Here is a 23077-nt window from a genome sequence, read left to right on the forward strand (position 1 = left end):
GTTGTCATTACAACCTGTTCCTGAACTTGGATTGGAACGTACCTGGGGCTAAGCTGTTAGCTATGGGGAGGGTATGGTACCAAGCAGGATGTGTTTGTGTATTGTTGAGTTTCTGACGCTGGACGCTTTTAGATGTTTTTACGTGCTTTTTGGCCCTGTTACTTATCAGCCCTGTCTCTTGCTGTATTCCTGTGTGCAGAACCTACCTAGCTCGCAGTTTTTGCTCTAAGCCTCTGTTGTTCAGGCTTTGGGCCTTTTTAGCTTTTCTGTATATTAACAAAGCATTGACTGTTAGGCATTAGGCCTCATAGTTCCTTAGGCTTCACTGTCAGGCCCTCTCATTACATGGCTGTGTCTACACTAAAACAATAACTTTGAAGGTGCTTACTTTGAAGTAAGCAACTTTGAAGTTGAGTGTCTACACACACCCTACTTCAAAGAAACTTCGAAGAAGGGCACTACTCCATCCCCAGGAATGGAGTAAGGACTTTGAAGCTGGGCTCCCTATTTCGAAGTTAACTTTGAAGTAAGGGAAAATGCGTGTAGACTCTCTGCTGGCTACTTTGATGTAGTGCCAAACTTCAAAGTTAGTTCCTAGTGTAGACGCACACCATGTGTGATAATACTTTTCATGCATTGCAAAATACCAGATATTATCAGGTAACACAGGGTTAGCCACACTAGTCTATCTGCAAACACAACGAGAAGTCCTGTGGCATCTTATAGAAAGTTAGGCTACGTCTACACTAGCCCCTTCCTCTTGGAAGGGGCATGGTAATGAGCAAGTTGGGAAGACGCTAATGAGGTGCTGCTATGAATATGCAATGCCTCATAACATAATGGTAGCCACACGCTATTCACAAGTGCCGCTTTTGAACTGCACACTGCCCATGTAGATGGGGACTTTTCGAAAGCCCTTCTTCACAAAACCAAACAGGAAGAAAGGGCTTTCGAAGTCTGGGGGGCGGGGGGGTCCTACATGGACAGTGCACAATTTGAAAGCGGTGCTTTTGAATCATGCACAGCCACCATTGTGCTAATGAGGTGCTGCATATTCATAGCAGCGCCTCATTAGCATCTTCCCAACTCGCTCATTACCATGTCCCTTCTGAAAGGAAGGGGCTGGTGTAGACGTGGCCTAAGTCTATATCTAGTCTATATGGTGCCATACACAGGACTTCTCATTGTTCTTATGGATATCATCATGTAACTACTCTTTATAAAATCAGCACGAGAATGGGAATGAATAATCATAAACTTTCTACTGTTTAGAAGCTTTTAATCAGAAAAACATTCCTGACAGCGAGTTCTACATAACATAGTGGAACAAATTCTAAAGGGAAGTGTTGAAATAATCATTGTTGGAATCTTTGAAAGCTCAATTGGTCAAAGAATAGGCAAATACATGTTTGGAAACAATCTTGTGAAAATCCTTTTGGCAAACAAATAGATCTGAACTGATGCCCCTTTTCCCGTTCTAATTCTTTTGGGCAGCCTGTCTTTCTAACCACCGTGTATTGGTAGTTCTTTTCCTCCATTAGCAATACATAAAGCTATTCTTTCAGAAGAGAACTTACATTCCCAAAGATATCCCTACTGCCTATTTTCCCCTTCACTTCTTAGTTTGAATTTATTTTTCCAGACAGCTCCAGATGGTTGGAAGAACTCTGTACGCCATAACCTATCCTTGAACAAATGCTTTGAGAAAGTCGAAAACAAGTCAGGTGGCTCTTCTAGGAAAGGTTGTCTGTGGGCGCTGAACCCAGCCAAAATTGATAAGATGCAGGAAGAGCTTCAGAAATGGAAGAGGAAAGATCCAGTTGCTGTGAGGAAGAGTATGGCAAAGCCAGGTTAGTAATAAGCTAGTGCATTAGTTCTCAGTCATCCACAGAACACTTCGTAGCATCAGGCAGAGTAAATATTTTGCGAATCAAGCAATAGGAGGATTTGGGTACTGGGAAGGAACATGATGCATGCCCAGGGCCTCTTGCTTATTAAACGGTTAGCGTAGAGAAAGATGATTAGGGCTAAAGTAAGAGTTGTTTTTGCAAAGACTTCCAAATATTCATAATACTACAGATCAAAAGGCACCCTGAAGTTCAGAGGTATATTCCTTATCAGTGAAAAATGTCTTCCTTAACAGCTGTCTAACGTTTGATACAAAGGAGACACAATTAAGAACTGAAAATTAAAACTTTTTATTTAGCATGCAACTATCTCATATGTAAATAAAAAACATACTTCAAGAAATACTCACTTGAGATTGATGGGTACTCCCTGGGTCTGGATTTCCACACTAGGTACCAACTTCATTTCTGATTTAAGGTTAGAATTTTCCCCTCATGTATCATTTTCTGAGCAACACTAAAATTCCATTTGCAACCCAGGCAGACCATAAGCTCAGTGTTGGATAGGCATTAACAGCCCTACCTCAAAACGTAATTTGGTTTCATTTGTTCTGTTTTGTCTTCTAGAAGAACTTGACACACTGATAGGAGAAAAAGCTGAAAAACTAAGATCTTCTACTGTGTCGTGCAATCCAACCGGTGTAGCAAGTTCAACAGTTTCCAGACAGATGTCAGTCCAGCACCATTCTCTGTGTGAACCATCCCTATCATCCAGTATCCCACAGCCTTTACCCGCTCTTCACTCAACAGGATCTCTATGCTCCAAGAGCCCACTACCAAATTTACTTGAGGGGCACCAAACTCCATGTTATACGTCACCCCAGATTTTCCCTCAAATCTCACCTAATTTAATGCAACAATCGCCTGGTATCCCTCAAAGCATCTTCCCTTCTGCAGATGCTCAAAGTGAACTCAGAACACAACCCAGCACTACCCAAGACTCACCCTTGCCAGCACAGACGCCTCCCATCCGCGGTATGAAGATGCTAACAGAGCACTCCACAACCAGAACAATGCAGGACAAATTTATGCAAGAAGCAGATATGAGCAATGATATTGATGCTCTTAACCCCTCCCTCATTGACTTTGATCTCCAAGGTAAGTGCCCAATATTCTACTACATGTTTATTTGTACTTATATCAAGATCTAACCATAGGAAAAAAATCTCCTTTTTCAGGATACTTTGCACACTGTTAGTATTTTTCTTTGGCTATTTCTCCTTTCCACAGCCAGAGAAGAGCAGTACAGAATTTAATATTAATATAACTTATAGAGAATGCTACCTAGAGAAGACATCATTTGGAACCAGAGCTTGGGATTTACTCCCCACAATATCTGTTATTACTAACTACTGTAATCCAATAAATCAAACGTAGCTCTCCATCTCATCACAGATATTTCCTAAAGAAAAAAGCATCCTTATTTTAGGTGAATGTCAGATGCAACATCACAGGTGCATCTATGCTAGGAAGTACCTTCAAAGTAGCCAGCAGAGAGTCTACACACATTTTCCCTTACTTCAAAGTTCAGTAGGAAGCGCAGCTTTGAAGTCCTTACTCCATTCCTGGGAAGGAAGCAGTGCCCTACTTCGAAGGTTAACTTCAAAGTAGGGTGCATGCAGACACGCCACTCTGAAGTTGCTTATTTTGAAGTTGTACTTCAAACTAAGCAACTTCGGTTATTTCTGTAGTGTAGACAGTGCACATGAAAACAAGAACAAGTGTTTATTTTAGTGCACAGTACATAATTTTTGGTTGCATTCACCACTATTGTTATAATCCTCTTCCAGTTTTTCCTTTAAAAGAAGCAAAAAACAAGTTATGTCTTACGCATTTTATCTCAGATATTTGTTTAATCACTTTACAGACCTCCTATATTTGGTAAAGTTCTCTGAAAGGACTGTGTACTGCAGACATCAAAGCTCCTCTTCTATAGCAAACAAATAGTCCTTTAACTAGGCTCAAACCACCCTTCCACTGCAAAAATAGTAAGTGGAAGAACCAAAGTTAGATATATTTAAAAAACAAAAAAACAAAAAACTATGGATTAGAGGCTGCAGAGCTCCAGCTGGATCATGCCACAGGATGGGTAGTGTTAGGGTTACCATACTTGACCTTTAAAAAAAACAGGACACCCCTGAGAAGAAGTGTGTCTGTATTGGTATTTACCAGCTCATGTTGTTTTAATGTGTTCTAAAAACATAGTATAGCACAATAATACAACATGAGTTGATAGATACTGATACACGTTCTCTCGGGGGTGTCCTGTTTTTTGAAATTTCAAATATGGTTAGGGTTCACCCAGCTGCCAGGGACAAGAGGTATACCAAACACCCTCCTGAAAATACAACAAAAACAGTACAGCAGCGGAAACCAAAGAGGCACAATGCAGCAGTGGATCCTATGAGGCTGAGTAAACAAAATTATCATGGCAAGACACGGGTGCAAGGTATTGTCCTAGCTCCATTGTCAAGATCTAGGCCAACAGGAAACAATGGCATCAGAAACTGCCAGGCCATCACTAAATGGCCAAAAACAAAAACAAACACACCCCAACCCCTTTAGCTTACAGATTTCTCCATTAATTATGATGACTAAAAAGTGGATTTTTAAGTACATCAATCCGCATGTTTCCAAATACAAAGTTCAACAGTCCATTCTTCTCTCTTGGTTTCTGGCCATTTTTCAATGCCTTACTTTGAGTATGCACATATTTATGTTACCTGAACGCTGTATCTTTGACTCCCTTGGTGTGACATCATCAAGCCCCAGCCCTGCTGAATTACATCTTAAAGTACTTCCCTTTTTTGACACTAGGACCTCTTTATTCTATAAAATGATCGGGCCTGCATTTAGAGTTCATTACCTAATAAGAAATAAATGGGACTTAAATCGTCAAACATCTCATAAACATAAGGCGAATTCTGTCTTCATTTACATGGAGTGTGCCAAACCTACTCTAGAAAGAGAGTTTCACATTATGGTGCTTAAACTGTGGCTACAGATTTCTCCCACAAAAAGAGAATGGAGAACATGGCCCTCATGCAATAGCTAAACTTTTAGTGTCACCTCTGACTTCTGCATCTTTCTGTGAGAAATGTCAGTGTACACTGGGGTGGGAAACCCCCCAGTCCAGCTTGCCGGGATCCACACTCAGACTCAGGACTTCCCTTCACAGCATCTGGCCTGTGGTGGGGTGGAGGGTTTGGAGCCCCGAGCTTCGCTGTCTGTCACACAAGCTGGGGCCAGATCCAGACCGCAGGCTCTGCCAGGGGCTATAAGTAGCTCTGGGCTCTGCTGCCGCTCACTGCTGTTCCCCAAGCAGGGGAAGGGAAGGGGAGTAGCAGCCACCTCAGCAGCCCGCCCATAGGCATCATATTGCTGCTCTGACTGGCTGGAATTCCAGTGAATCAGAGCAGCAGAGTACAGTGCTTGGGAGCAGAGCCACATCCAAGGTGAGCAGATAAGTGCATCCACATTGCCCACCTCCCAGGACTGCTCCTGTACCACCCCCATCATCCACACCTCCTTTTCTCCCCTTCTTGCACCCTTCCTCTCCCACCCAGACCCTGCACCCCATCAGCCAGACTCCCCACCCAAAACCTGCTCCTGCCCCCTCCCTCCCAGACCTTCCTCTCCCAACCGTCCTGCACTCTACCTCCCATCTAGACCAAACACCCCGCTCTAGCACTCCACTCCAGCCCCCTCCATCCCACACAGACCTCTCAGTTCCCATCCTGGTCCTTGTATGGCCCCTGACTAATATATCTTCCAGTAAGTGGCCCCGACCTAAAAAAGATTCCCCACTCCTGGTACACACTTTCAGTACAACAAGAAGTTCTGTGGCATTTTTAACAGATATTTTGAGTCTTTTCCCATGAAAGCTTATGCTCCAAAATATCTGTTAGTCTAGAAGGTACCACAGGACTTCCTGTTGTTTTTGAAGATACAGACTAACTCAGCTACCTCTCTGATACTTTTAGTACAAGCAGTACTTGATTTTTTTAGATGATCATTTACCCCTGTAGTTACTTGATTTGGCCAGACAACTGCAGTAGCTCTGTGTGAAAATTAAGCACATAATTATGCACCAACAATATTTGAAAATCGGTCCCATTTAAGTTTTTACACTTCCAGCTGAGGGCATGATTCCCTCAGGAGACACACCCATGCTAGCTCTTCCCAGCAGGCCTGAGGCTGCAGCTACACTCATTTTCAGGGCCTACCTACAGTTAAGAGGCTGAAGTGGCACAGCTATACTGCTGTATCACTTCAGTAAGGATGCTACCTATGCAAGTATGAAGGCTTCTTCCATTGATGTAAGTAATGTATTTCCCTAAGAGGAAGTACCTATGCCATTGGGAGAAGCCGTGCTATTGACCTGGCATTGGCAACAGGTCAGCATAATGACCTCACTCAAGGAAGTAGCTTTCCACACCTGAGTGACAGGCCCACATAAATTGCTAGTGTAGACCAAGCCTTGGGGTATGTCCACACTACCAAGTTTTGTTGACAAAACTTATGTCAGCACCTAGATGTCGACCAAACAATCTCCAGATCATGTTCACATTTGCTCCCTGTCAACAGATCATGTCCACATTAGGGGCACCATCATGGACAGTGTGAACAATATGCTGCAGGTATGCATCCCACAGGGCAGACTTGTGTGAAGGCTAAGCTGATTCCTAAACGTCCTGGGATAACCTGAGTTCTCCCACAGCATCCTCAGCTGCTGGGAGCAACATCACGAGTATCATTTGTTAGCTCTCGTGCTGAGGAATGTCAAAGCAGCACAGCAATCTGCGTCCCCCTTCCCCTGCAGCAGCACACTGCCTGCCATCATATTCCTATTGCAGGGTGGAACAGAAGCATTCCAATTAGTTCTTCTTTCTTTGTTCCCCCAGTGAAGCAGCACACTTAGCCACCACATACTTCCGGGAGCTCTGAAAGGGGAGTGGGTCCACGCCTGCAGGGCAGCAGAGGTCAACACCACAAACAGAGCAATCAGGGCAGATGTGGGATATTGGTGGAAGCTATTTCTGGGGACAAAAATAGCGGAGTACACACTGGTTCTTTGTTGACAATAAAGAGTGGAGAAGAAAAAAAGTCTTAAGGATGAAAGTTTTTTGCCACTGAACCTGGGCACTCTTCCTGACAAAAGTTGCCCTGCAGCGTGTACGCTCTCATTGTTTTGTTGCCAAAAGGCAGGTTTTCCACCAGAGAGAACATAAGTATGTCTCCTCAAGTTAGGATCATGCTCCCAACCTTAAAGGGTAGACGTACTCTAAGCATCATGATTAGTTGTAAGAATCAACATCCTGCTGAGATGAATGGGAGGCAGTTTGCTCCTTTAAAAGCAGTTCTTTCTTTCAGCTGAAAATTCATCAGGTCCCATTTTCAAAAGCATGCTCACAACAACACAGGGTAGAAATTTGTTTTAAATTAAAGTACATATCAAATGTGAATTTGCCAACTAATAATGTAAAATAGTTCTTGCTATCTATTTTATTGTACAAGTAATCAAAGTAGACACAATGCACCAAAGTACACTGACTAGCATCTCCTACAAAAAAGAAACAAAAGCAAACACACACACACACGAAAGCTGAAGACTGTATCAGTGTGTTGGTTTTGTTTTTTGTTATAGGAAATCTTTGGGAAGAACTGAAAGATGACAGCCTGGCTGTGGATCCCTTGGTTCTCATTTCAACATCCCCAATATCCTCTCAGTGCTTCTCTTCTCACGGTCAGATGGATAGTAACAGTAGCAGCTGCAATCACCTCACCACTGATAATAGCACTCCACATAGCAGTTTACCAGACCTGCAACTCACTACTCTTTATTCTGCCTTTATGGAATTGGATACTGTGTCCACAGCCTACTTGAATAATTCTGGATCCAAGCCTATAGCACTAGTGTGACCCACAAACCACTACAGTTAAATTGCTTTTGTCCCAATACAATCTTAACAGCACCCCCGCTGTTCTACTTACTCTTAGCACTTTCAAGTAACATAAATCAGAATTCTGTCCATTTGACTAAGAACCATCCTTTCCCCCCATAACCGGTCTGCAGGAAATTCAAGACTACTCCTAATACTATGGGTTACAGATTTTAAAATGTTAAAAAAAATACAGCTCACTAGTTTAAAGACAAAGGATGTTGACCAATACAGCCGTTAATAGCTTAATCAAGCCATCCATCTTTTGTATCTTCATGAAACAAATCAGCACCTGGAGAAAACGAACAACAACTGTCAAATATTTTTGATGAAACGTATTTGTAATTCAATGCACATGTCAAGGCACACACAAATAAAACCTTCTCATAACACTTTTCTGAAGTTAGTGATGTCCACACCTGCTGTAGAACACTACAGGAAATGCACATATTAAAAACATGTTCACAGCTTCCTCAAAAGAAAGTTTAGGATGTGGATGAAAGGTATATATATAAAATGCAAACATTATGCTAAAATAAAACAAAAACCAAAACATACAATTTAGTGGGAAGTGTCACACATTTTACTGTGTTTAAAAATCAAAACTTTTTAAAAATTAAACCAACAATTTATTAGAATTCTTACATGCCTGGAAAATAATTCATATTTAGTCTCATTTTTATTCACATGAGTTGAGAAGCTGGAGGAGATATTATAAACCTTTTGAATCAAGATGCTGAAGAACAAACTCAGAGAATGTCAGCCACAATATTTGTGTGAAATGCTTGTTTATGGGATACTTTCTATTAAATAGGATTTGAAATGGTTATTAAAAATATGGTGTTGAGAACTTTTCAAAACATTTGAGATGAGGTAGAAATTATATTTAAAAATATGTAGGTTACATCTACAATAGAAGCATCAGTCGACAGAAGTTCCTGTCGACAATGAAATCTTGACAGAACCTCTGTGGACAGATTACATATACACACAACTCGCTCTGTCGACAGGGAAATGCCAGACTGCACTGGCCTCTGGTGCCAGAAAGAGGAATGGCAGCTCTGCAAAGAGGGCTGCCCAGCAACTGGAAGCACTCTCTGTTGGCAGAAGTGTCTACACTGCACTTCCGTCGATATTACTCTGTCCACACGGCTCTCTCTCTGTGACTGTCCAGAGATTGTTATGCCTCAAATTTTTAAGGGATAATACTGTCGAGAAAAATGCAGAGTTCTGTCGAGACTGTTGACAGAATGCCTCACACGGGTAAACAACCCTGATTTATGTCGAGAGAAGGCCCTTTCTGTCGACAAAACTCTCTAGTCTAGACGCAGCCTTACACCTGTTTCAGGAAGAGGAAAAAGTTAAAAACAGCAGCAGAAAATACCACAAAATATTTTTTGTATACTGAGAAAGAGTCTGAACAGAACACCAAGACATAATCCTTTGTGGATGATGTTTTTACATAATGTCCTTTGTGAGTAAAACTACCAATTAATTTAAAAGTGTCTTCTTTGCCTTTGTCTCATGGAACACTAACTTATTTTCAAATTAAGTGCTACTTACATATCCAAAGCTATTGCATCTGGATGGTCTAAGTGCAGTGGTTCTCAAGCTTTTTTTATTTGCAAACCCTTAATTTTCAAATGGAGGTTCAAACCCCTTTTGAAATCTTAGAAATAATCTACAGACAACAAACCCCAGGCTGAAGAATCATTGACCTAGTGCAACAACACTAAGCCTCCAGTTCCAAAGGCTTCCTAAAAGGACTCTTTTTATAGGCCTGTCAAGGAGTCCATCGGTTTGACAGACATGCTTTTTACTTTACCTACTCACAGGGAAAGCAAGCAGTGACAAATATACAGGAGAGTTTGCCAAGCTGCCCAACATACAAGGCAGAAGGGAGAGTGCTCAGTAAATATTCTAGAGCTGTCAGGATGCCTTTTTGCCCACCCAAACAATAAAAAACTGCAGGACTCATTATTTGTTTGTCAATTAGTGGAAGACAATAGGGGTTTGAGGAGAAAGAGAAATTATTGTATCAAAAGGAACTGCAGAAAGGCACTGTACTGTGATGTCTGCTCCCCGAGCTTTCATCAGTCTGAAGACAGGGCCACTTCAGTACAATAACCCTAATCTCATTGCACTATTGAGAACTTCCCTCCAGAATCATACAGGGTCTCTCTGCCATTCTACTGGATGACAGAGTGGCTATTATAAATGGTTTTGGATCTAAGCACAAATGAGGATAGACTGCTCATGCTCAGGAAGAGCTATATTGCAGCCGTTGTACATTCCATTGTGTCACCAATTCACTGCACTAAACCTGAAATTCAGTCTGGGGAAAAAGTTGTAACTTTATTAACAACTGCTGGCATATCACCCTATTCGAACTCCCAGCATTTAGGAAAACCAGAACTGCTTAGAGAGGTATTACTAACTAGCTTAGATTCAAAATCTGACACACAATTCTGGAACTCTCCAGATTTCCACATTAAGTCTCCAGTCCTGCAAACACTGAAGCACACGTGTAACATTACTAATGCAAATACTGGACACCAATGGGGCTACTCAAACAAAGTTATATACACGCCTATGGGTTTGTAGAATTAAGGTCTAGAGTATTCTGGACTCTGACTAATCTGCGCTATCATTTTTCCCTTCCAGGGTTAAAACAAGCTAAAAAGGTAATTTGGATAAGAAAATTACACCATCTTGAAGCTTCCAAATTCAAATCATTAAAGGTGTTACATTATTCTAAATATCCTTTGAAACACATACTTTACTAGATCAATTTAAAAATACACACAACCAGGACCCATCTCCACTACGGAATTATTTTGAAATAAGAGCTGTTATTCTGAAATAACTTTGCTAACATCTACACTATGCACACATTATTTCAAAATAAATTTGAAACAGCAGGTGCTGTACTTCAAAAAAAATCAGTAAACCCCACTGCAGGAGGAATAACGCTTATTTCTAAATAAGCCATAATGGTGTCCAATGGCACTACTTCAAAATAGCGCTGTGTGTCCAGAAATGCTGTTTCAAAATATCTGGATGCTATTTTGAAATGCACTTAATGTGTAGCTGTGTTATTTTGAAATAGCTGTTTCAAAATACCTTCGTAGCGTAGATGCAGCCACACAACTGTGATGGTCTTGTGCTTCTTCCGCAAAAATACTACGCTAACACAGCTCCTTGAGTTGTGCTATCACCACTGGTAATAATGGCAGAAAAACAAATCATCATGAAACACTGAGCAGGCCAGAGGAGAGAAATCCATACTGGCTTAAATTAAAAGATTAAGTGTTATACAAACACAACATTTTACTTCAAACTTTTAACAAATTTAGAAACCATGGAAAATTCAGAAATGAGAGTTATTCACTTTCTCAATTTATCTAAGAAACCTTATACAAAACACAGCGAAGCATGAATTCAGTTTTTACGTGCTTGTTTAATTTCCTGGGTCTGGTCAATTCAAAGCTAGAGATTTTGAGGAATATAATTGAGCAAATACACATGCCACTGTTCAATATATCTTTTGAAGGAAAGCGAAAATGCAGACAATTACATTTTGAGAGCAAAGACTACAGCTCAGCAATGTATATTTTAAAAAAAGTTTACTTAGCATATAATGTTATTTTTCAGTGTTAAATATGAAGTAACATATTACACACATCCAAAACAAAACCAAACCATAAGCCCTGACCTTATCAAAAGACCAGCTTGCAAAGACCCTTTGGTCTGTATGGCGTCCCATTTACTTCAAAGGAACACTGCAGAGCTGTGCTGGTGCAAAACACTGGGGCTACATCTACACTACAGCGATTTATCGACAGAAGGCACTGTCAGAAAAGATTGGCCAACAAAACTTCTGTCGACAGAGTGCATCCACACCCAAAAGTGGATCGAAAAAGTGATCTGCTCTGTCAACAGAGACTGGCTGGCCTCTCTGGAGGGAATGGCTGACTAGAAACACAGCAGACAAGGCTGCCCAGTGACCCAGAAGCCCTTCTGTTGACAGAGGGCCCCCTGAAGCATCCTCGTGTCTTTTTTGTTGACAGATGCTGTCGAAAAACGCATTCTGCCTTGTGGGGGAGAGGCAAAAGTGTGTCAACAAAAGTGCTGAGTTCTGTCAACAGTATGTTGACAGAATGCATTTTTAGTGTGGACACAACACCTGCACGGTTTTGACCACAATATCCTCTAGGGTAGACGCAGCCTGTAGGATTAATATCATAAACCCTGAGCCTGCAAAGCATATAATAATCATGTATGAAATTTAGTTCAAATTAGTAAATCACACATTTAATAGCATTTCACAATCAAAGCTTAAGTATCTGAAGGCCCAAACCTGTACACTTACTAGTTGGTACAAGCTGAGATTTTCAAATGGGTCTAAGAGAGATAGCTGCACAAATCCTACTGGCTTTCAATAAGAGCTGGGTGCCTACTTCCTTTAGGTCTCTGAAAATTCCAGCAGTGATGTTCACTACTTCATTGGGAGTCAATGGAATTATGGTCAGGAAAAAGTATTATGCAGCTGCTTGCAAAATCAGGCCCTAAAAATCTAACAACCTTTCCAATATTGTACATTATACAAGAGGAGTTACTAAAAGTATAGCCCTACCATTCTGTGTAGGAACAAGAGAAAATTATAATAAAAATGTATTTGTGATTAATAAATCCCAAAACACTTCATATGAAGAGTATCATTTTAAAAAAATCTATTAGTTAGAAGCAACAGAAGCTGGAATTTGCCAGCAGTGCTTTATATATTAACTGTAAAAGCTCCAAATTCAGTTATGGTAAAGATTTAAAAACAGAAAAACTAAGTGCAATTTCTCCATTAAATATTTCAATGTGGAGGCACAATAATTCATCCACACCATTGTTAAGTGATAGATTTGGATTTAGTGGGCTAAATCTTCCTTTCAAATACTCAAGTATAAATGAGAGCAGAATTCCTCACAATGTTTTAAGTCCACGTGTCTATTGTGGTTGTTGCTGCAAATTCATTCAATAGATTTCTTGCAAGTCTAGCAAAAATCTACACTTTCTGGATAACATAATAGATTCTCCAAAGAAAGAACATGTCTATTTAAAGCAAAAGGCAAAATGGATTGTTTTGTTTTCTTTATAAATTTTTGTGTACTGAATACTTTAATGCATTATGAACGTAGTAAAGTTCTCTTTGCTATAATCTGTTTATATAAAATATTTGAGAGCACCTTAATATTTTATCCAATGTATTTCAGAGTCAAAATGGCAACATGGACATTTTGCAAAATTATAATTGATTACTTTCTTTCTGATATTACACAGAATAATCTTGGAGGCAAAAAAAGAACTATTAACTAATTTGAAATTGATCACTCTTTCAAATTGTGACTTGATTTTTGTAGCATAACCTATATCCAAAGGTTGTACTGTTCTGCCTCAGTTCAGTTTGTGACTGGTGGGAAAGTTCCCTTGACAGGGGGATTCTCTCTGCAGACAGTGATACCATATAATAGAAATTTAAAGCAATTATTAAAAAAATTATAAAACTCAAAAAAGGTATTGTTCCTACCTCCGTACTACTTGGTGTTGAACTTTTTTTTTAAATAATGCTTCTGAGGTGATGCAGCCCTACATACAGCAACTTCTTTCATATTTGGCAGCTTGGGAGGTTGTCAGATATTCAAATATTCTGGAAAATAGAGAGGTATACCAAGCAATGCATAACACTGAAGAAAAACAAGATCAGATATTAAAAAATAAACAAAAATGTATGCAGAGTACTTTATTTACCAACAACAGTAGAACTGTACACTGTAAACTTACACTGTATTTGCTGTATTTATTGGTATTTACTTTCACTTTACTGTACGTATGGCAAAGGTAACTGGTGTTTTAACCACAAGTAAATTCCAGTTATTTGAGACTGACAGATGACAGAATGTTGGATATGAAAGAGTGTACTGTAATGGGGTAGGGTGTTAAGGGGACAATATAAATTCCATATTTTTCCCTGCCTATGGCTAGTGGTGCTGGCTCACTACTCAACCTGGACATTTTCAGATATAGGTTGTACCTCCCTGGTCCACCACCCTCAGGACCTGGCCATCCCGAAAGCAAAGAATTTGCTGGACCAGGGGAGATCAATGCCAGCTCCTCTGCTGTCTCTGGCTGCCCGGCTCCACTCCAACAACAGCAGAGCGCTCAGCATTGACAGAGTGGAGATGGAGGAGGATGCTTGGGGGAAAAGGCAGGGTGGCTGTGGAGCCCCCCCCCCCCCGGGAGCATACTGAGCCCTTTGGCCATGGGGCCGTGCTCCCACCCCAGCTCCTGGGCTCTACAGCCACCCTGCCTCTTCCCCACTGTGCCTGCTCCTCCTTATTTGTAGTGCTCCAGAAGCTCTCAGGGGACAGAGGAAGAGTTCCGGAGCACAAGGTCCATCTTTTCCCCATGAATGTCCCAGCTCAGGTGCACCCCTGGGGATGCTGGACCACACATTTCCAGAAAAGGGAAATCTGGACTATAAGGCTATGTCCACATGACAACCTATACTCAAAATAAGTTATGCAATTTGCAGTGTGAAAATTGCATAACTTTTGAGCATAGCTCACTATAGCCTACTTTGACCTTTGGAACTGTCTAAACAGTGCCAAATGTTGAAAGACTGTGCTATTTCAAGTCATCCCTTACTCTTCCTGCAATGAGGTCTACAAGGATGCCAAAACAGCAAGCCCATTGTTTCAGAAAAATATTTTGAAATAACAGGAACATTTCAAAGATGCAAAGTAGCTATTTCAGGATACTGAGGTACCCAAAATAGTTCTACTGGGTAGACATAGCCTAAATGTCCAATTTGTACCAATTTTTAGGGAAAAAATATTAGACTTCTAGAAATCTCGCTGACTAGTAAACAAAATAACTTTTGCTCCCCATTTGCTCCTTCAGTGATATGACTAGGAAGCATTTACATGTAAAAGTTTAGCACAGATTTTAAAATGGTCTCTTTTAAAAGTCTGATTTAAACTTCACTATCTCCCTAAAAGTCAGCTTATTTTTGGCTAATTATGTTTTTCCAATATCTTGATTTTACAAAATGCTCTGAGCTTTTTCTCTTCATAAGAATTAAGGCTACATTAGGCAGCCACCCATATATTTCTCTTTTCTCTTCTCTAAAACCACAATTTCATATGAGGAACAGTCACCTGTTTTATTGTCACTATCCATCTTATGATACTTTCAAATAACAGTCTTTGCATCTCACTCAAATACCTACGCTAAATATAAACCACAGTATATGGTCAACATATATTATGGAAATAGAGTTTTCAACTGGCAAGTTAATGTAATTTTATGTATTTTGAACATGTTTCTCTGTGCATTCCTTGACAATCAAAACAATAATTGGTTTGTAGGTACTTTCAGAAACTACCAAACAAATCCCACCACATGAGCATTTGATTCAATTTATCAATATTAATGTTTCCATATTTTTGTAATACTTGAATAAGGTTATTTTATACCCATGATCAAATATTTGTACTTAGCCTACTGCATACCAAAAAATAATAAAATACTATTTAATAAGCGTTTGCTGACTTTCTGACAATTCCCACTCGGGGGCCGGGGGAAGTTGTTTATAAGCTCAAGAGGGAGACAGTCTGTCATTTCCCACTCCTTCCTGCAATTCAGTAATATAATTTGAAGACTGAACAAGTTCTACGCAAAGCTAATGGAGTCTTCTGTTAAGGCAGCTAACAAGCACACAGTTTTAACCTAGACATTTCTTGCCATGTGGAGGAAAAGACAGGAGTACATGCCTGTGTGAACACTGACAACTGTGGCAAGAAACACAAACTGTTCCAACTCACAATTTATCAAAATCAACAGGAATGAGAACAATGTAAAGGCATTTTAAACTGTGTCCCCGTATAGTTTTATAAAGTCTTTGAATTCTCCTGCAAAACTGAATGTTTAAATTGTTTAACAGATTACTATAAAATAAATAATGGGATAAGGACCCTCAATACTGACTAAAGGTTACCACCAGTTGTTGACATCTATGTGAAATAAGTTGATGGACTGAGACCCATACCTAGCACATGGCATAGTTAAAATTACTACAATTTATGGAATATTCGGCATGTGTAATAAATATTGCTGTGAAAAGTTACTGAATATGTACTGTATCGGAGGGGAAGCCATGTTAGTCTGGATCTGTAACAGCAACGAAGGGTCCTGTGGCACTTTATAGACTAACAGAAAAGTTTTGAGCATGAGCTTTCGTGAGCACAGACTCACTTCATCAGATGCTGGTCTTGGAAATCTGCAGCGCCAGGTATAAATAAGCCAGAGCAAGGGTGGAGATAACAAGGTTAGCTCAGTCAGCAAGAGTGAGGCTTACTACCAGCAGTTGATCTGGAGGTGGGAACATCAATGGAGGGGAAGCTGCTTTTGTATTTAGCCAGCCATTCGCAGTCTTTGTTTAAGCCAGAGCTGAGGGCGTTGAATTTGCAGATGAATTGTAGCTCACAAATTTCTCTTTGGAGTCTGGTCCTGAAATTTCTTTGCTGTCGGATAGCTACTTTTAAGTCTGCTACTGTGTGGCCTGGGAGATTGAAGTGCTCTCCTACGGGTTTTTGTATATTGCTATTTCTGATATCTGATTTGTGTGCGTTTATTCTTTTACGTAGAGACTGTCCAGTTTGTCCGATGTATATGGCAGAGGGGCATTGCTGGCACATGATGGCATAAATTACATTGGTAGATGTGCAGCTGAATGAACCCACGATGATGTGGCTGATCCTGTTAGGTCCTGTAATGATGTTGCTGGTGTGTATATGTGGGCAGAGCTGGCAACGAGGTTTGTTGCATGGATGGGTCCCTGAGTTAGAGTGACTGTGGTGCGGTGTATAGTTGCTGGTTAGGATTTGCTTCACGTTGGCAGGTTGTCTGTGGGCAAGGACTGGTCTGCCTCCCAAGGCCTGTGAAAGTGGGGGATCATTGTCCAGGATGGGTTGTAAGTCCCTGATGATGCACTGTAGAGGTTTTAGCTGAGGACTGTAGGTGATGGCTAGTGGTGTTCTGTTGGTTTCTCTCTTGGGCTTGTCCTGTAGTAAGAGGCTTAGTGGCACACATCTGGCTCTGATCTGTTTTTTCACTTCCTCAGGTGGGTACTGCAGTTTCAAGAATGCTTGGTAGAGATCCTGTAGGTGTTTGTCTCTGTCGGAGGGGTTGGAGCAAATGTGGTTATATCTTTGTGCTTGGCTGTAGACAATGGATCGTGTGGTGTGTCTGGGATGGAAGCTGGAGGCATGAAGGTAGGCGTAGCGGTCAGTGGGTTTACGGTACAGGGTGGTATTGATGTGGCCATTGCGTATTAGCACTGTGGTGTCCAGGAAGTGGATCTCCTGTGTGGACTGTTCCAGGCTGAGGTTGATGTTGGGGGTGAAAGTTGTTGAAGTCCCGGTGGAATTCCTCCAGAGTCTCCTTCCCATGGGTCCAGATGATGAAGATGTCATCAGTGTAGCATAAGTAGAGACGGGGTGTTAGTGGACGAGAGCTAAGAAAGCGCTGTTCCAGGTCAGCCATGAAAATATTGGCATATTGCGGGGCCATGCAGGTACCATAGCTGTGCCGCTGATTTGAAGATATATATCGTCGCCAAATCTGAAATAGTTGTGTGTGAGGATAAAGTTACAGAGCTCAGCCATCAGATGTGCTGTAGCATCACCAGGGATACTGTTCTGGACAGCATTTATTCCATCTTTGTGTGGAATGTTGGTATAGAGAGCCTCTACATCCATGGTGGCTAGGATAGTGTTTTCTGGTAGGTCAGTAAAGTACTGCAGTTTTCTCAGGAAGTCAGTGGTGTCTCGGAGATAGCTGGGAGTGCTGGTGGCATAGGGTCTGAGGAGAGAGTCCACATAACCAGACAGTCCTTCAGTGAGAGTGCCAATGCTTGAGATGATGGGACATCCAGGATTTCCAGGTTTGTGATCTTGGGTAGTAGGTAGAATAGCCCCAGACGGGGCTCTAGAGGTGTGTTGGTATAAATCTGTTCTTGTGCTTGTGTAGGGAGTGTCCTGAGCAGATGGTGTAGTTTCTTAGTGTATTCCTCGGTGGGATCTGAGGAAAGTAGCCTGTAAAATTTGGTATTGGAGAGTTGTCTAGAAGCCGCCTTCTGGTAGTCAGACCTGTTCATGACGACAGTAGCTCCTCCTTTATCTGCCGCTTTGATTATAATGTCAGGGTTGTTTCTGAGGCTGTGGATGGCATGCGTTCCGCACGACTGAGGTTGTGAGGCAAATGATGCTGTCTCTCCACAATTTCTGCCTGTGCGTGTTGGCGGAAGCATTCTATATATAGGTCCAGACTGTTATTTCTACCCTCAGGAGGAGTCCACATGGGGTTATTCTTCTTGTGCTGCTGGGAGGGTGTCTGTGTAACGGTGTGCTGGTCAGTGTTGTGTTGAAAGTATTCTTTGAGTCTGAGATGGAGAAAGTAGGCTTCCAGATCCCCGCAGAACTGTATTATGTTTATAAATAGACATGTGGTGGTGGGGCAAAATATGTACTGTATCAGAGAGGTAGCCATGTTAGTCTGTAGCTTTGAGAACAAGAAGTCTTGTGGCACCTTATAGACTAACATATTTTGGAGCATGAGCTTTTGTGGGCAAAGACCCACTTTGTCAGATGCATGAGTGGGAGGGTGGTTTCAGAGGGGTATTTATTTAAAGCCTGGGGTCCCAGAAAAAGGGAGGGCCCGAGCTGACAAGGTGTATTCAGCAAGGTGGAAATGGCCCATTTTTCATCTTTTGATACCTACTATTGATAAAGGGCCATTTCCACCTTGCTGAATAGACCTTGTCAGCTCGGGCCCTCCCTTTTTCTGGGACCCCAGGCTTTAAATAAATACCCCTCTGAAACCATCCCCCCGCCCACTCACGCATCTGACGAAGCAGGTCTTTGCCCAAGAAAGCTTATGCTCCAAAATATGTTAGTCTATAAGGTGCCACAAGACTTCTTGTTGTTCTGAATATGTACTGTAGCACTTTTAAAACCTTAATTAGCTATTTTAAACAAAATATCAAGAAGTACAAATGCTCACTATAGATTAAAGGGGAGAAAAATTTCACATTTTATATCAAAACTACTATTGAGTTGCTTGCAAAAACAAATTCAAAACCACATTATTATTAGACACTAAATTAATAAATAAAACACTTCAGAATACAGTAAAATCCCCCGGTAAGCATGATTCTGATTTGCTCTTAACTTGCATTAACACGAGTTAAGTACAAATTGAAAGCACTCCAGACCCACAGCTGGGAGAAGCAGGAAAGAAGACCTGATGTAGCAGCTGCCTGTCAGCCAGGCTCCAGTACAGTAGACCCCCAAGTTATGCAGGGGCTGTGCTCCTCTCAACCCCACAGAGTAACACAAATTTCACACAAGTCAGGGGAGACAGGAACCAGGCGGCTGGTCAGTTTCCCACTTCTACAAGCTGCCACCTGGTTCTTCTCTCCCCCGACTTGTGCGAATTGGGTTATACAGGGGTTGCAAGGAATACAACCCCCTTGTAACTCAGCAGGGGGAGGGTCCAATGTACTGGTATAGGAAGTAAAAAATCAAGGTAGAAGGCAATCTAGAACCTTCAGCATGGCAGTGCAGAAGAATAGCAAGATAGGAAAGGCAACCTAGAACTCTGTTTTTTTGTTTTTTTTTAATTGGAAAGTACAGTTGTATGAAGTGGAATAATTTCCCCACCACTCTCTTGATTAAGAAATTCACTGAAGTTCTTATTTTTCTTAATAAGCATAATATAGATGATGTGTATGTGTAGCCAACTTGGCCACAGAACACTTTTGGGCTTGGAATATATTGACACCACACATACATGCTGGTCAGGTTGGGAGGAAGGGTTTCATACCAAAAAATTGTTGCACTTAATTCTCAGAGGTTAATTTAAAAGTTTTTTTCCTAGATGTCTTTTATTTTACAAAGAACAAAAAACAAGGGAAAAATCATCCAAATGAACAACTAATATCCTTCTAAAAGGAAGACAGTTAGCAACCCTATAATTAAGTACAAAAATTAAGTACAAACCCAAAACAAAACATCAATAACAGCCAAAAGAGGGATGGTTAGTGTCACTCTTTTGTAGAAAAGACAATATTGTTCAAAAAAGAACTGTCCTTCCTTGAAGACTAAAAAAAAAAATTCCTATGAAAAAGAAATGCAAAACAAATTGGGTATCAAAAATATTTTTAAATTGTGCTTTTATAAATTTGTTAATTTTACAAAAAAACTACTGGAAAATAAAAATAAGTAACATTTGACAGTTTTTTAAATGGAAAGTGTTTTTGCATCTGTTGATCACAACAATGCTGGAGACTAGAGCTAGGTCCTTGGATCAGGTGCAGTATCACGTGAGTTGTCCGAATACAACTCACGTGGAAACAACTGCAATCTACTCTGTTTCAGCACAAATCACACAACTATCCTATTATGAATGTGTTATAAGTATTGATAATATACCTGCAATGTAAATACTTTTCAAATATCTTAATGTCTGATACACTCACAGTTTCATATTTACTGTTCTAGAAGGAAAAATATCGCTCACATCACTTTTTCCCCCACGAACACCTATTCAGATCGCAGGGAACCCCAGCACTGCACAGAACACAGTTTGGGAAACACTGGTTTATATTAAAACTGATACACCCGTAGTTAAGTCAGCTAGGGCCTTACCACATCACGGGCGTGAAAGCCATGCCACAGACTAGGAAAACCGCCCCTGCCCGTGCTCTTACTTTACAGAACACCGATTTAACGGGGGAGGGCAGCGTCTCCGATGTGGAGCCCTGGCCCAAAGCGAGACTCGTGGGCGGCTTGGGCTGAGCAGCGCAGAGGGCTGGCAATGCCACACAGAGAGGGGCGGCCCGGGCACGGCACGGCACGGCACGGCTGGCTCTCTCCGCAGGCTGCAGCAGGGTAGGGAGGGTGTCCAGACCATACCGGGCCATCCTCCTGTGCCGCGGTGGGACTCCGCCCCTGCAGCTGCTCTAGACACCCCGCGCTGAGCGCAGCGGCAGCGGCAGCAGCGTGCCGAGAGCAGTGCCCCAGCCACCCACGCTAGCCCCGTGACGCGCCCCCGCCCCGGGTCGCTTCCGCACCACGAGCCACTCTCGCACCGCGGGGGCTCCGCACTTGCCCGGGCTGGGCCCGCGGGACGAGCGCTGCCGGGAGCCCCGCACCGGCGAGAACAGCCCCCCCGGGCCCGTCAGGCGCAGGCCAGCGGCAAAGGCCGGGCCGGCGAGTCCCCGGGCTGCTCCGCCGCGCTCGAGGCCCAGCTCCCGCGCCAGGCAGCCTGGGGGCGTGTCCTACCTAGCGCCGCCCCCGAGGGCGAAGCAGCCGCTGCTCTGCGATTGGCCGCGCGGCCTCATCCGCCGCCCGTTGGGAGATGGAGAAAAGCGCGGGAAAAGCGGCCTGCTGGGGGGAGGGGCGGGGCGCGGCGGGGCGGTGAGTTTTCAGACCACACTCGCGCGCGGGCCGAGCTATCACGTGGCTGACTGGCGCCGCTTGAGGGCGGGGCCTTCCCAACAGCAGCTCCTCCCCCTTCGGTCACCGGGCGGGGGCTGGGCGGGGCCGGGGGGACGTCATTTTCCCAGGGCGCGCCCGCGCGAACCCTCGCCCTGCGGTCTCCTGCCTGGGCTGGGACGGGCGCGCGGCGCTTCCCGACCTCAGCGGCCAGCGCCCCTGGTGCACGCACGCGTGTTTCGCCGAACCCCCGTGCCCAGGCCCTGCCCCTAAACCTCGGCCCTCACATCCACCCCCCGAGCTCTGCCCCGCGCCCCTAAACCTCGGCCCTCACCTCTGCCCCCTGTCCCAGACTCCACCTGGCCCCAGCCCATCCAAATCCCAAATCCACCCCCTCAGGCCCAGGCTCCACCTCTCCCCCACCCAACCAGCCCCCAGGACGAACCCAGCTGTGTCCCTGCCTAGGGAGCCACGTGCAGCCAGCCCCGCAGAAGGCTGGCTAGGGCCGAGTTGTTCTGCGGGCACAGGTGAGCTGAGCCACGCCCCCTGGAGAGGTGTGGCCCCGCAGGTAGCAGAGCAACTAAGGGGCTCTCAGAGGCTCGCTGGCCTGTTGCCACTGAAAGAAGTTTCTGAGTTATAGTAATGATGGTTCCTCACGATGTGTGCCTGGAGGTGCTTCCACACTAGGTGTCGGGCTCACCCCAGTGCCCCAGATTGGAATTCTTCTAGCAGTTTCCTGGGGATCGCGCATGCGCCGCTGTGCGCCGCTCCCTTGCACGTCTTCGGTCATGTGCACGAGCCAGTCGCCACCAGTTCCTTGCCCAACAGCCCCCGATGCTCCTGAGAAACACCGGACAGAGATCTGAAGTGGGGAGGATGGGTGGGTAATGGAGTACCCAGGGGGACACATCTCAAAGAACCATCGTTACTACAAGTGAGTAACTTCTCTTTCTTCTTCGAGTGGTCCCCGTGGGTGTTCCACAGTAGGTGACTACCCAGCAGTAACCCCAAGTAAGGAGGTGCGTACTCGATTGATGTGCAGCTTGCCCTTAAGAGGACTGCTATCGACGGGGGTATCCTCATCGAGCACCCGATGCAGGGCATAATGCTTGGCAAAGGTGTGGTAGGATGACCAAGTCGCCGCTCTGCAACTGTCTTTCAACGCGATTCCCTTGAAGAAGGCGGTTGATGCCACCACCGCTCTGGTGGAGTGAGCACTAGGTGGGGCTAGCAAAGGGGTCGTTTGAAGCTCGTAGCACAGTTTTATACAGGACACAATGTGATTTGAAATTCTCCAAGAAGAGAGGCCTTCCCCTTTTGACCAGGGAGCGAAAGACACCAGCAGCCTGTCCGTTTTCCGGAAGGGCTTAGTTCTGTCTATGTAAAAGGCCAACACCCTCCTCACGTCTAGGAGATGCAGGCGCACCTCCTTGCTGGAGCTGTGAGGCTTTGGGTAAAACAAGGGTAAAACTACTGGTTCGTTAAGCTGGAACTCCGAGGAAACTTTCGGAATGAAGGCTGGGTGTAACCGTAAGATCATCGCCTCCTTTGAGAATAGCGTGCAGGGTGGCGTTGCCATCACTGCTGCAAGCTCGCTCACCATGCGGGCTGACAATCACAAGAAGGAAGGTCGTTTTCATGGTAAGTAGTTGGAGGGGTACTGTGGAAGTATAACATTGTA

General features: G+C 43.3%; 1 protein-coding gene and 1 long non-coding RNA gene across 5 annotated transcripts in view; one reads left to right on the forward strand and one right to left on the reverse strand.

Annotated features, from left to right (window-relative positions):
- FOXN1 (forkhead box N1) overlaps window positions 1-8020 on the forward strand; it is a 36599-nt gene extending 28579 nt beyond the window's left edge. The window contains exons 6-8 of the mRNA XM_075013736.1: window positions 1643-1850; window positions 2475-3005; window positions 7555-8020. Coding sequence (XP_074869837.1) covers window positions 1643-1850; window positions 2475-3005; window positions 7555-7829 — 1014 coding nt within the window. The 3' untranslated portion in view covers window positions 7830-8020. The remainder of the gene's footprint in view (window positions 1-1642; window positions 1851-2474; window positions 3006-7554) is intronic.
- The window catches only part of LOC142023265 (uncharacterized), a 124501-nt gene extending 103124 nt beyond the window's left edge, over window positions 1-21377 (reverse strand). Inside the window, exons 1-4 of one of the 4 annotated variants that reach the window (XR_012648186.1) lie at window positions 21051-21213; window positions 13428-13547; window positions 10973-11069; window positions 8051-8141 (exon numbers count right to left, since the gene is read on the reverse strand). This is a non-coding gene — a long non-coding RNA (uncharacterized LOC142023265). Of the gene's footprint in view, window positions 1-8050; window positions 8142-10972; window positions 11070-13427; window positions 13548-20607; window positions 21014-21050; window positions 21214-21243 lie in introns of those variants that run through there. The other 3 variants (XR_012648183.1, XR_012648182.1, XR_012648185.1) reach the window with 3 other exon arrangements.
- Between the last annotated feature and the right edge of the window lie 1700 nt (window positions 21378-23077).

Source organism: Carettochelys insculpta, chromosome 19 (assembly GCF_033958435.1).
Source record: "Carettochelys insculpta isolate YL-2023 chromosome 19, ASM3395843v1, whole genome shotgun sequence".
Classification (NCBI taxonomy): Eukaryota; Metazoa; Chordata; order Testudines; family Carettochelyidae; genus Carettochelys; species Carettochelys insculpta.